Source organism: Lissotriton vulgaris, chromosome 7 (genome assembly GCF_964263255.1).
Source record: "Lissotriton vulgaris chromosome 7, aLisVul1.2, whole genome shotgun sequence".
Classification (NCBI taxonomy): Eukaryota; Metazoa; Chordata; class Amphibia; order Caudata; family Salamandridae; genus Lissotriton; species Lissotriton vulgaris.
Window position 1 is genome coordinate 502,266,385 of NC_141695.1, and position 13,790 is coordinate 502,280,174.

The 13,790-nt window shown below is 42.8% G+C and overlaps 1 protein-coding gene across 1 annotated transcript in view; it reads left to right on the top strand.

Moving 5' to 3' along the window:
• DNAH9 (dynein axonemal heavy chain 9) overlaps positions 1–13,790 on the top strand; it is a 1,435,662-nt gene that overhangs the window by 340,213 nt on the left and 1,081,659 nt on the right. The window contains exons 16-17 of the mRNA XM_086930591.1: positions 5,158–5,354; positions 5,438–5,862. Of these exons, the coding sequence (XP_086786717.1) occupies positions 5,158–5,354; positions 5,438–5,862 (622 nt within the window). The remainder of the gene's footprint in view (positions 1–5,157; positions 5,355–5,437; positions 5,863–13,790) is intronic.

Consider the following 13,790-nt stretch of genomic DNA (forward strand, 5'->3'; position numbering starts at 1 on the left):
CCTACACAGAGTGACAAAGCGCGGTAAGGAGCGCTCAGGAGCAGCGGAGCAGCGTTAGTGCCGAGCAAAGTTGTGGGGCGATCGCGCTCGCGCATTTTAAAGGCGAAGTCTCGCGAGATGTGGAAGTCCCGGCGGCCATCTTTGGATCAGGCAGAACAAGCCAATGGGAGCACAGCAATAACGTGGCGGCCATTTTGAAGTCAGGAAAGCGAGATTTAGAGAGCGAAATCTCGCGAGAACAAGGGGCGGCCATTTTAGATGGGACAAAAGTACTAATAGCAAGAAGAAAAGGACAGCGGCCATTGCAAGGGCAGGCAAGAAAAGAAAAGAGGCACAACAAAGAGTGTCACAGTAACAGGAATACTACAAAAGAACAGAAAGGAGAGGAAAAAGAAAACAAAAGGACAAGAAAAACATAGAGAAGGATAAGAACAACAGAAAGAGAAAGAAAAAAAAATAAATAAATAAATAAATAAAAAAAATAAATAAATAAAAGGACAAGGAAAAAGGGGACACAAGAGAAAAGAAAGTAGAAAAAGTTAAATAAAAGCACAACACAAGAAGAAGAAGAAGACGAGAAAGACGATAAAAGGTAAACACAAGAAGACAGAACAGATAAAAAGAAGAAGGCGAGAATGGCAGATCCAAAGCCCAGCGCACAATACAAATAAGACGAAATAAGGACGAGAAGAAAAGACAGAAAGAAAACGAAAATAAGAATGGAAAAAGTCTGAAAAGAGAAAGAAAATAAAAGTTTGAATGAAGAATAAAGGATAAATAAAGCGCAAAAAGGGCGCACGAGTGAAAAAAGGCAACAAGAGAAAGAAAGAAGACAGTGCAATAAGAAAAAGGAAGACAACAAGTGAAAGGAAGAGAAAGGACATAAAGAAAAAGACAAATCGACAAAGAGAAAAGAAGAAAATAAAGAGGAAGAAAGAAGATAAAGAGATAAGAAGAAAATAAAGAGAAAAGAAGAAGAAAAGAAGAAAGAAGATAAAGAGATAAGAAGAAAATATAGAGAAAAGAAGAAAAAAGATAGAGAGAAAAGAAGAAAATAAAGAGGAAGAGAGAAGATAAAGAGATAAGAAGAAAATAAAGAAGAAGAAAGAAGATAAAGAGATAAGAAGAAAATAAAGAGAAAAGAGAAAGAGAAAGGAAGAGAGAAAAGAGGAAAAAGAGAAAGGACAAAAGGAAAGCAGAAAAGAAAAAGAAAAGAAGGAAGAATAAAGACGGAAGAAAAGAAAACAAAAGGAAAGACATAAATATAAGAATAAGACGCAGGAAGGATGCAAATATAAGAAAACAAAAAAATAAAGAAGAAGAAGATTAGAAAAGCCCAGAAGAGGCCGAATAAGAAAAGAAAAAAGGACGAATAAGAAAGACTCGAGGTGCAGCGCGATCTTGCTATCCCTGATATGATTTTCTTCCATCTCCTATGCTGGCAGCCATTGATAGTTTCTACAATATGGGATAGCCAAAAAACGTCTTAATTGGACAAAATGTCAATTCCACAGCATGCCAGGCTGTACTCAACTGTGCATTAAGTGGAGGAGAGAGAGCGATTCTCTTTAATGTGCCTTTCTCATGATGTCTCTCCTTATTGTCATTTGGGTTTGGCTCTGGACAGCACCACTCTGAGTTGGGCTCTCCCTCTCTTGATGTATTCTGTGCAGTTGTTGCTTAATCTTTGTTGGCACCTGGTTCCTGCCACCTAGTTGCTGTGCTGTTCCATTGCACTTAGGCTGTGTTGTGGTCGTTTTCCATGGTTCCAAGAGCCCGTTGTTGAGCGGTTTTAACAGTTGCTTCCGGAAGTGTGAGTTGAAATTTGTTTTTCTATGTGGATAATGTTAGGCCATGACGCATATGGCGACAAGGGAGTTTCAGTTTAGGATATGGCAATGCTTGGTCAAGTCTTGGGTTTTAGGTCTGTGACTCAGTACAGTGATGCAGTGATAAGGATTAGATAACTTATTGGTAATCATCATAGTCTATATGTCATTGTCCTGGGGTCATCCTTCCTTTTGTACCATGCTGTCTGTGTCATGAAGCTTTAGAGGTGGGCAAGCCATTGAAAGCTCTCGCCAGGCTCGAGCCGGAAACGTGGCTCTGGCTCAGCTTGAGGTCCTTTTCGAGCCTCGAGCCCATAATGCGGTAAGCTTCTATGTGGCTTCTGCCTGCCATTCTCCTTCTACCCAGGTTGCGGCCTTTTGTCCAGAGCTAATGACTTTGAAGCTGGGAAACAGGTTTGAGTCTCACCATTGAGTCTACATCCCGTGATTCACCATGGCAAATCAGTCAATTTGCCCATGCCTATAATTAATACACATGCCCTTCTGTTACATAACAGCGCTCCAATACCTTCAGGTGGAGTTTGCGCTTTATTTGAAAAGCTAAGAGTTAAACACAAACTCTTAACATAGGGACAGACAAATAGTTACCCATTTACTGGCTGATTTGTATAAAATGAAACCAGAAAATCTGAATAAATCGCTGCTTCCCTTCTTAAATCATGTGACTTTAGGCAAATATCTTATTTCATCAGAACTCTCTATTATTCATTACCACATATGAAAGCACTTTCAAATATGTGCATTCAGACTAACAGTTTTACAAAACAATTACTTTTAATTATAACTTCTCGGTGCAGTGCTATTATGTGCCCTCTTATTGTCATTTCTTCTGCATGTTAAAGAAATACACTTTTTTTAATAGACTTTTGGGCTGATCAGCCGAACTCCAATCGGGCTTCAGTACCTGCTAAACACAACTATCAGTCATGCAGCATCTGATGGTCTAACTATCAACCTAGAGAAGTCGAAGGTCATGCGTTTCAACCCAAAAAAGAACACAGCCGGGTTTCACTGGTACTTGGCAGGCACACCCATGGAAGTCGTGGCCGAATACAAGTATCTGGGGGTGATATTTGACGAGAAAGTTACTTTTAAACCACAAAAAGAAGCCATAAAACGGAGAGGTAACTCAATAGCGGTAGCTCTAAAATCTCTCAAACTTAAAACTGCAGGGAGAACTGCGTTAACCCATTACTACAGGTTTTACAAGCAAAGTTAATCCCAGCTATCACATATGGGAGCGAGTGCCTCAGGAGAAGAGATGGGGATACTTTGGAGCGTACTGTGTCGAGATCAGCAATAATTATCTTTAGCCTCCCAAATTACATCTCTCCTGCACAAATCAGGCTGGAGTTTGGTTTACAATCGCAAAAAATATCTTGAACAGCGCCTACGTGAAAGGCTGGTATAGGATCAGAAGTTCTGAACAAAGCTCTTTGAATTTCCACCTATGGAAAGAGATAAACTCAAGCAAAGCCTCCACAGCAAGAGACTACCTGACAGCATCTATAAACCGCCACGCCTGAACGAGCTCTGGGCAACTTCGGGAGTGCAAAACAGCTTAAAGTCTCTGGTAAATAAGACAGTGAAAAGGCTGTCAGTAGTAGAGGACAAAGAATCGCTCAAGGGACGGTCTCATGGATGGTGCATGCTGCAGGGCTATACAAGCCCCGGCCCACAAAACAATCTGGGTGCTGGCTTCAACAGGAGATTAAAAGAGAAATATCTTCGGTACCGAATGGGAATCCTCCACGTCTTGCCACACCTTCCACCATGGAAGCGAACCTCAGAAATGTGCCATCTTTGTGGGAAAGCAGAGCAGAGCATCACGCATCTATTATGCACCTGCTGTGTACTGGACCCTGAACGACGATTGTTTTTTAAAACAATCTTTAACACCAGGAGGATAAAAACCTGCAAACAAGCAGTGAAGACTTGCCTTGGAGGAGGAGACCTACAGCTGGCGTGCAGGCTCATACAATTCATGGGGGCCGTAGAGGAAAAAATGAAGAGATCCAGTGCACAACAAACAGCTTTGAACGCAGGCTCACCACTTCCCGGAATTGGCACTCTTCATTGGGAAATGACTGATGCAAAAAGCTTTCCTTTCAATACATCTAAAATAATCTTTTGTTAAATATTGGGCACCTGACACTTTATGGACCTGCAGCATCCCCATTATAAAATCCATCTACAAGGCCGCTATACGATGTTAATATTCTTGTTATTTTTAAAATATATGTAACCCAAAGGCACCATTTTACTCATGAATATATATGTTTTAGGGTCCTTATAAGATTGTCTTAAGGGGAGATTAAGGTTCGCCCAAAGCACATCAGATGAATAGATACTCCTTAGGAGCACGGCACAAACCAGCGGAACAGAAAACGTTGGGTAGTTAACATAAACTGCCCCACAACTTTTTTTATTGTTGGACTCCATAAATGATGAAATTGCTGTTTTATTTGATGATCTCTCGCACAATTTTTTTTTAAAGGTTTCAATTAACTTATACAATAAAATGTACTTACTAAAAATAGACTTTTGGCCTGAATGAGATCTTGACGAACGGGTTACTCCATCACAATGATAACGGATATCGCATCAGCCGAAATATAAATCACAAAGGATACAATGGGATTTATATTTCGGTGGACTTGATATCCATTACCGCTGTGACGGAGTAGCCCTTCTGCCAATATCTGAATCAGACCCTCTGTCATATTTTACGTGATGCTTTTTGTATGATTTACAAAGCAAATATTTTCAGGGTTCTGCTTGTGCATGGCCTCCAAAATCCGAGCCAGACCCTTAGCTCGGCTCTGGCTTGGATTCCCTTGTTAATTTGTTTGCTTGTTCAGCTCTAAAAAGCATGGTAGTACCACTTGGGCACCACTCATCCTTCAATAGTGCAACGTCCAGAATTTATGTCCTCAGAACACAAGAATGGGCTAAATATTTTTGATAATTTAAATTTCCAACCTAACACATTTCTTACCCTCATTATGTGACAGCTGCGAAGAAGTAAAGTTGGACTCTTTGTACAGTAGATCACCAGTAGGCACCCAGACCAATAATGAGCTTCATGGTCAGAGTGAACTATGAAACCGGTTGCTATTTCCATGCCTGATATGAGCCAGCCAATATGATAATGAACTATAACTCAATACACTAATGTAATGTAATTCAAATATGAGCCTCTGAATCCCATTAAAGTGTGTATGGCATAACGATATTCATACAATTTTTTAACTAAGATAACCAAAAGAAAGAAATAAGATAACCAAAGGGTACCATTTGCTTACAGATTCCAAAGCCGGGTTTGCGCCCTTGTTTGAAGTGCAGCTGGATCTTGCTATCCCTGATATGCTGTTCCGGCCATCTCTTGAGCTGGGAGCCAATGATGGGTTCTACGATATGATTGAAGGGCTCATTAACGACATCTTTAAGATTTCATCCTTGGTGCCTAGACTTGCAGAACACAGCAACTTCCCTCACTATCAGGTAATGTATTTTCTTATACTTCTTATCTTTCCTGCACTGAGGATATTGTGTTTCATATCTCAATTTAAAATTGTTTCTTCAAGGCTGATATGGAGGATATGGCGGATTTGGTGGACATGCGAAACGCACTCATGGAGTGTGTTCAGAATATCATGACGACCTGCACGGACTATCGGAACTCTTTTGATCACTACTCCTACCTTTATGTTGATGACCGAAAGGAGTTCATGCGCCAGTTTTTGCTATACGGGCATGTGCTGACCGCAGAGGAAATAGAAGCACATGCTGAAGACGGGGTTCCAGAAACACCTCCCACCCTGCAATTATTTAGAGAGCAGATAGACTCGTATGAGAAGATCTATGAGGAGGTCAGCCGCGTGGAGCCAATTAACGTATTTGACTGCTGGATGAAAATTGATGCCCGCCCATTTAAGGCCTCACTCCTGAATGTGATCAAGAGGTGGAGCCTTATGTTTAAGCAGCATCTCATTGATCATGTAACAAACAGGTACGATTTTTACCGTTCTTACATTTTATTATTTTTGCTTCTAAAGTCTCTTTATTCCAAAGGTATCCAAGCAATTTTGGTGATTTCAGTCAAGTAATGTATTTACCTGTTTACAACGAATCCCACTTTAAATATTCTTCTTTTTTAAGTCTTTTATGTTAATATGTATGGCTCACTAAAGTGATAGCAGTAACTCTTCAGTGACTTACACAGTGACTTTCTCACATGGGGGTTGTATGGGAATGGGGTATTTACTAAAAGGAAGGGTCTGGCACAATTGTAAGATAAACTTAGAATAATAGGGACTAAACAACATTTCTCATAGTAGTTCGCACTAGTGCAAAAAACAAAGCTAGCCTATTTGCACTGTTTTGATGCATGTGTAAAACAAACTGGAGCAAATCTATTTTACCCCGTGCATGTTGCAATTTGAGCAAATGGGGTTGTACCAAGGCAATAATAGAGAAAATGTATTCTGGCTAGATTGCTAAATATGTATTGCACACTTTTTGGGTTATACATCTCTTTCGGTAAGTAATACATATTTGTTTTAAGAAATCCAGGCCCAAAACGAATTTTCCCTTTTTAAATCATGTATTTACATTTATTTCAATTCTAATTAGATGAAAATGAAACTAACATTTTTGCCTCAAGATTAGTTAATTCACATTTAATAAGTAAAGGAAATGTTATTTTTCCATTTTATATTATTTAAGTACAGTTCAAAAGGTGGGACATCTGCGTGGTCCATGTTTGTTTGGAGGCAACACATTGCCTTTACAATGTCAGTAAAGAATGGTGTGCTTGATTTCTTCTTTAACAACAATACTTTTTCTTTGTAAGCTGACCTTCAATATGAAAGTGTCTCACCCTACACATTAAAGTTGGATTTAAAACGATATGTGCACCTTCTAGTTACCATACCATACAACTGTTGATTTTTATTGTACTTACATTTCATTTAGTTTTTCAAGGGTCTTTAAAGATTCATCAGGGTTGTCTTATTACATTGCTTTAGATGTAGAGCAGAGAGCACCTCAAGAGAGTTTCTCCACAACATGTGAGAGATAGTACATTTAACATTGCTTACTGCTCGAGAAATGACCGTCTAATAGACATTTGTTTGTGATGGTGCTCTAAGCTGCCTTGCCCTAGAAGATGGATATATATATATATATATATATATATATATATATTACCCAGCGGTAGTTATAGTTAGGTCAGCTGTTCCAAAGAAAAAGCGTTTTTTTGTGTTGCTAATAATTTTGGCCCAGTTTGACGAATCTCCACGAAACTTTAAAAAAAGGTGCTACTTTTTGACTAGTTTGTGCATAGGAGATTTCATGGTGATCCATCAAGCAGGGGCCAAGGAAAAAGGGCATACACAAAAATGCAAAGTCCCCATCCATTTTCCATAGATTTCTTTAAGAAGTGCACAGAAAACACTGCCAAATGGAAATACACCAAATTTGTCAGGAAACAAGATCTTCAATCAATCAGTCATTTGTTAAGTGCACTACATACCAGTGAGGGTCTCAAGGTGCTGGGGGGGGAGGTGGGGGCCGCTACTGATCGAACAGCCAGGTCTTTAGTGTCCTCCTGAAGGTCAGCAGGTCTTGGGTTTGTCGTAGGCTCAGTGGGAGGGTGTTCCATGTCTTGGCGGCGATGTGGGAGAAGGATCTCCCGCCGGTAGTTGTTCTTCGGATGCGCGGGACGGTGGCGAGTGAGAGGTAGGTGGAGCATAGCTGGCGGTTGGGTGTGTAGAAGGAGAGCCATCTGTTGAGGTTGGCTGGGCCCGTCTTGTGGAGTGCCTTGTGTGCGTGCATGAGGAGCTTGAAGGATATCCTCTTGTTGACGGGGAGCCAGTGCAGGTTTCTCAGGTGGGGGGTGATGTGGCAGTGTCGTGGTACATCGAGGATCAGTCGTGCCGAGGCGTTTTGGATGCGTTGTAGTCGATTGATGAGCTTGGTCGGGGCTCCCGCGTAGAGGGCGTTTCCGTGGTCGAGTCTGCTGCTGACGAGGGCCTGGGTGACTGTCTTTCTTGTATCTGTCGGGATCCATCTGTAGATCTTGCGGAGCATGCGGAGGGTGTTGAAGCAGGAGGAGGAGTCGGCGTTGACTTGCTTGGTCATTGAGAGCGTTGACTCGAGGATGATTCCCAGGTTGCGTGCGTGGCCGGTGGGGGTTGGGGCTGCCCCCATTGCTGTTGGCCACCAGGAGTCGTCCCAGGCTGACGGGTTGGAGCCGAGGATGAGGACCTCCGTCTTGTCCGAGTTCAGCTTCACACGGCTGTTCTTCATCCAGTCGGGGACGGCCTTCATTCCTTCATGCAGGTTGGCTTTGGTGGTGATGGGGTCCTTGGTGAGGGAGAGGATCAGTTGAGTGTCGTCGGCGTAGGAGATTAAGTTGAGGTCGTGCTGTCGGGCGACGTGTGCAAGCGAGGCCATGTAAATGTTGAACAGTGTCGGGCTGAGGGAGGATCCTTGGGGTACGCCGCAGATGATCTTGGAGGCTTCAGAACGGAACGTGGGGAGGCGGACGCGCTGGGTTCTGCCGGAGAGGAAGGAGGAGGTCTGTTCCAGAGCCTTGTCTCGGATCCCTGCGGCATAGAGGCGTGCGCGTAGTGTGCGGTGGCAGACAGTGTCGAGGCGGCGGAGATGTCTAGGAGGATGAGTGCTGGAGTCTCCCCGTTGTCTAGCAGGGTCCTGATGTCGTCGGTGGCGGCAATGAAGGCGGTCTTGGTGCTGTGGTTGCTGCAGAACCCTGACTGGGAAGGGTCCAGGATTCTGTTCTCTTCAAGGTATCGGGTTAGCAGTCTGTTAACGATTTTCTCGATGACCTTAGCCGGGAAGGGGAGCAGAGAGATGGGTCGGAAGTTCCTGAGGTCTCTTGGGTCTTGGGCCGCTGATTGTAGTTTTTGTGATTTGGTGTAAATCCGTCCAGTAGGTTTTGAGAAATTAAGGTTTGAATATAATTGTAAATCTGGACGGTTGGGTCCTCAAGAGACTCAAGAGAACTGCACAACAACACCCCTTAATGAATAAAGCAGCCCTGGCACCCATTTTGTTTGTTTTTTTATCCTGCTGGATCAAGGCAAAAATTGCAGATTTTATTTCATGGAACCTAGGGGGCAAGGTATTCCTAACCTGCCTTCCTATATATATACATTTTTTTAAACTTCAGGATAGTCCCCAGATCCTGTAATGGCTGCCAGCAACATTTTTCTGATGTTGCTGGCAGCCAATGAGAGCACTCGCTCCTGCTGTAGTCTGACTCCGATGGGAGCCAATTGGCCCAAGGGAAAAAAAGCTCCCTGGGCCTATCAGAACAATCATTTTTAAAACTGGGCTCCTACGAGACTCTCTCGAGCCTCTTGCGGTCCCAACGTTCAGATATACAAATATATTTTACCCTTAATTTCTAAAAAACTACTGAACAGATTTACATCAAATCACAAAAAGTACAATCTGTGGACTAAGATCCAGCTTCCTGCCAAATTTGGTGTAATTCCGTTCAGTTTTTGCTGTAGCCCTGCCTAAAGAAGTTTATGGAAAATGCATGTGGCTTTTGATTTTTAGGACCCTCTTTTTTTTCTCTGCCCCCGCTTGAAGGCTCACCCTGAAACTTTGCCTTGCACAAACTAGGCAAAAAGATTTTTCATTTTAGAATGATTCATGGAGATTCGTCAAAGGGTGCCAAAGTTATTAGCAACAAAAAATGCATTTCCTATGGAAATGCTGACCAAATTGGAGCAAACACAAAGTCTGCTCCCATCAAACGGGACTTTAAAAATGCTCCAGCCAGTTGGGAGCAGACTTGTATTCTCTTTCCCTGTGCACACTGATGAGTGTGTTAATTTGTTTATAGTTTATATAGTGATGGGTAACAACCGTATTTCTTCTCTACCTAATTTTGTACAGCCTGTGTCCAGCTAATGGGTGTAAGTGTTTACAACGTGCATATGCTCCTAATAAATCATAGTTGTGCAGAGGTGTTGAACTTGTCATAAATCTTTATATTGAAGAGTAACCCTGTGTGCAAGTGAGAGTTGACGACTTCTGTTCAGCATGTTCCACACATATTTTTTGGCTCTGCAGAAAAAGTTTGCAAATGGGCAAGGATCCTCTGTACTACATATTAAGTATTGTAAGCAGCCTGAAGATATTATACAGAATTGTCTCAGCATGACAGCTTCTACATTACTTTAAAGACTGTGTACTAACCTACGTGCATGTGATTATTTTACTGTCCAAGATGGGCTATCTGTAAATTTTATACCACAGTGTGAAGGCTGCAGGTAGTATGATCTTTACCACCTTCAGACATTGGTTATTTTAACTGACTAGTGTATTTTTTGCCAAGTGTTGCATAAAGTGTACACTTTTCTTAGTAGATACTTTTTCATACTCTGTAGTGTATTTCTCATGAGAGTTTTACTATTTGCAAGCAATATGATACAGAGTAAACTCATTCCATAGAGTGAACACTGTTTACAGTACCCACTTTTCTACTCATATCAACTTCATTTCTCAATGTTGGCCCTACGGCTAGGGCGGTCGACATCGAATCTGGGGTACTGGGTTCGAGTCTCGGCAATGACGCTGAACATCCTGTGATTCTGTGCAAATCACTTAATCTCCCCATGCCTAACAAAAAGGAATGTGTCCTCATGTAATGCAACTGGTGCCATGTAAAGCACTCTGATACTTGATTCGGGTCAAGTTCGCCCAATATAAAACTCTGTAAAAAAAAAAATGAAGGTTCAGTGACCATTACGGTTTAGATACATGAAAAAATCTGTCCGTAATAAGGCATTAATTTAAAATAGACATTGAGTATTTTGAGGAACTTGGCTTTCTCTGAACATTTGTATACATATTGTACACTGTGTGCAATGAGGGTTTCCCATATATCTGTAGTTGACTGTTAATGTGAACTAGGCTACACTTGAAGTGTATTGTATAGGGTCAATGTTGCACATAATATATACTTGCCAACACCCAAGAAAGTTGTATCTGTGATAGCATTAATGATGCTTCATTCTATTCTGAGCTATTTTGCAGTTACTCTCATAGCTGTAAAGCCATACCTGTTTATAAAGCAACGTGTGCAAAAGAAGTTTGGATGATGTCACAAATGAAGTCATTTGAGATCTCTTCAGTGATGTCATGGAACACGTCATGAGTGATGTTATATGTGAGTTCATAAGCAGTACATGACGGGGCACAAGTTATATTTAGCTACGCTAACTTTGGGTTTTTCAGTGAAAAATAAATATATATATATATATATATATATCTGCCATTCTTTGCCTGCTTTTCCCTTAACATTTTGACTCCAGATCTCCTGTTTGCTAACTTCTTTTTCGATGGATTTTGTTTAGGTTCAATTTACCACTGCTATCCAGTGCTAAAGTGCTTGTGTTCTCTCCTTAAAGCAGGTAGAATTGGCTTATACCCACTTGGCATATTTAATTTATTTGTAAGTCCCTAGTGAATTGGGCCTACTTGTGCCCAGGGCTTGTAAAGTAAATGCTACTAGTGGACCTGCATCACTTATTGTGTCAAGCACTTCAAACATGTCTCAGGCCTGCCATTGCAGCCTGTGTGTGCAGTTTTAACCTGCCATTTTGACCTGACAAAACAAACCTTTGGACATGCCAAACTTTCCTTTTTAATACATTTAAGTCACCCCTAAGGTAGACCCTGGACAGCCCAGAGGGCATGGCACAGTCTATTTAAATAGTAGGACATGTACTTTTTAAGTGTTACATGTCCTGTTAGTGAAAAGCTCTTAAGTTATTTTGTTACTAGCGCAAGGTGTATCTCTCCCATATGATAACATTGGAGTTACCATATTTTATTTAATAAGCTGTAATTTCCAAATAGGAGCAGGCAACCATTTCATGTTTGGTGCCTTTGGAATTGTAATGAACAATCCTAGTTTATGGTACGTTGGATTTCAATTATAGTTTTGAAAATGCCACTTTTAGAAAGTTGGCGCTGTCCTGCCTTAGCCATTTGGTGCCTACAGCCTGTCTCTGGTCACATAACCAGGTGTAGGTGACATCTGGGCTTTGTGTATTCCTCCTAGTAAGCCACACACAATATGAAGATTAGGTGTGCATGGATGGGCCACGACTGGCAGGATGAGTGGGAGAATCTTGGCCCAACCCCACTTACACTTGAATAGGCTGCATATTGCCTCCACACAAATGGCTGCATACCCCCTGTAGTTAATCTGGAGCCAAGGCCAGGAAGGCACGGCTCACATGCACTTCAAAGGCATGCCTCTAGAAGCTTCTCCCCACTTCAAAGGCACAACTGGGTATAAATACTGGATCTCACACATCAACTCTTTGGTACACTTCTGGACCTGTGGATACTCTGCCAGGAAGAAGGACTGCTTTGCTGCTGAAAAGACTGCCACTCTGCTAGAGTGCTGCCTCGCTAGACTGCAGCCTTGCTGGATTGCTATCTTGCTGCCTTCCTGGCTGAGTCAGAGAGATTGGACCTGCACCTGAACCCAGGACTCCCATAGTGACTCCAAGGGCTAGTCTGCTGGCTTCCTGTTCAAAGCCACAGGGATATAACAGGCTCACAACCACCCGCACCAGTGCCCAAATCCATCCGGAGAAAGCTCCTGATCCCCAAGTGATGCCTCCCAGGCCCTGGACCCTTCGTGTGGCCTAAGAGAGGCGGACATGAATATTTTGGGCTCTTTGCGATTGTGAACGGACATGTTGGCTGTGAAACCTTGTCACTCACACAGCCCACCAACACAAAGTTCCATCAACCTGAACCTTTATGCCACAGCAGCAATAGGTAGCGGGGAGTGTCCTCACGAGGCACTGACTTGACCGCTAGCAAAAAACCTCAGGATGTTCGTGCTACAGCAGTTCCAGTTCGCGACACCTGGCATGCTCCTCGCGATACATTGGAATTCTTCCCTGACGCTTCCCTGCTTCTCATGACCCATTTGAGATCAAAATGACAATAATCCAATCAGTAAAACTGAAGCTATTTAATTTTTTCGTTGTAGGTCACAATAGCTCCATAAAGCAGTGTGAGGTACTATTGCATCATTATTGAGGATACCACCAATGGGATTTTGCGATGCGAAGTCCCGACATTGAGGATGCGGCGCACAGCTGGCGATGCGTTGGTTCTGAGGAGCAGCGGCGTTACGATGCTGAGTCCAGCATCATCGAGGTTGCTGTCCACGAGAGATACGAGCTCCCCCCATTGGCGATTCATCTGTTCTGAACACTGCGGGGGTGCCGCTGGTCTTTGCGATGGGTCCAATCCACACAGAAGCTGTGATGCTTCAGTTCTGCTCAGGGATGCATCGCTCATCTTAGGAGATGCATTGGTTCTGCTCAGTGATGCTCTGCTCAGCAGAGAACATGTATCGGTTCCACTGGCAAGCACCTTAGGCCCACTTCCAACGGTTCATGACTGGGGTGGCACCACTTGGCTGGGTAGACTCACAAATGGTGGAGTCCAGGTGCTTTCACAAGGTTGTTGGAAGGATGTTATTACCCTGAGGCTTCAGATCAGGAGGCCAGCCATCTAGTCCTTTGAGTCAGTCTGGGGTCTGGGTTCAAAAGATGTAGTCCAGTCTTTATCACCCAGGCAAGAGGGCTGCAGGTATCAGGTCGAAAATTGCAAAAAACACAGTTGATGGACAGAATGTAGAACAATGTCATACATTCACCCCAGTACAAGGATCTGGGCCTAAATCCATCGTTTTTTTGCACTCCACACCACCCTGGGTTAGACACTGGCTATATGCAAATCAGCTCTGACCCTGTGCCTCATGGGAACAGTCCAGTCCGAACTACCAAGCCATGTCTTTCCCAGACCGGAATCAAGCATCCAAGGACCGGTTTCTGGCTATCAGCCTTCATCAGCCTGGATAGCTGGACT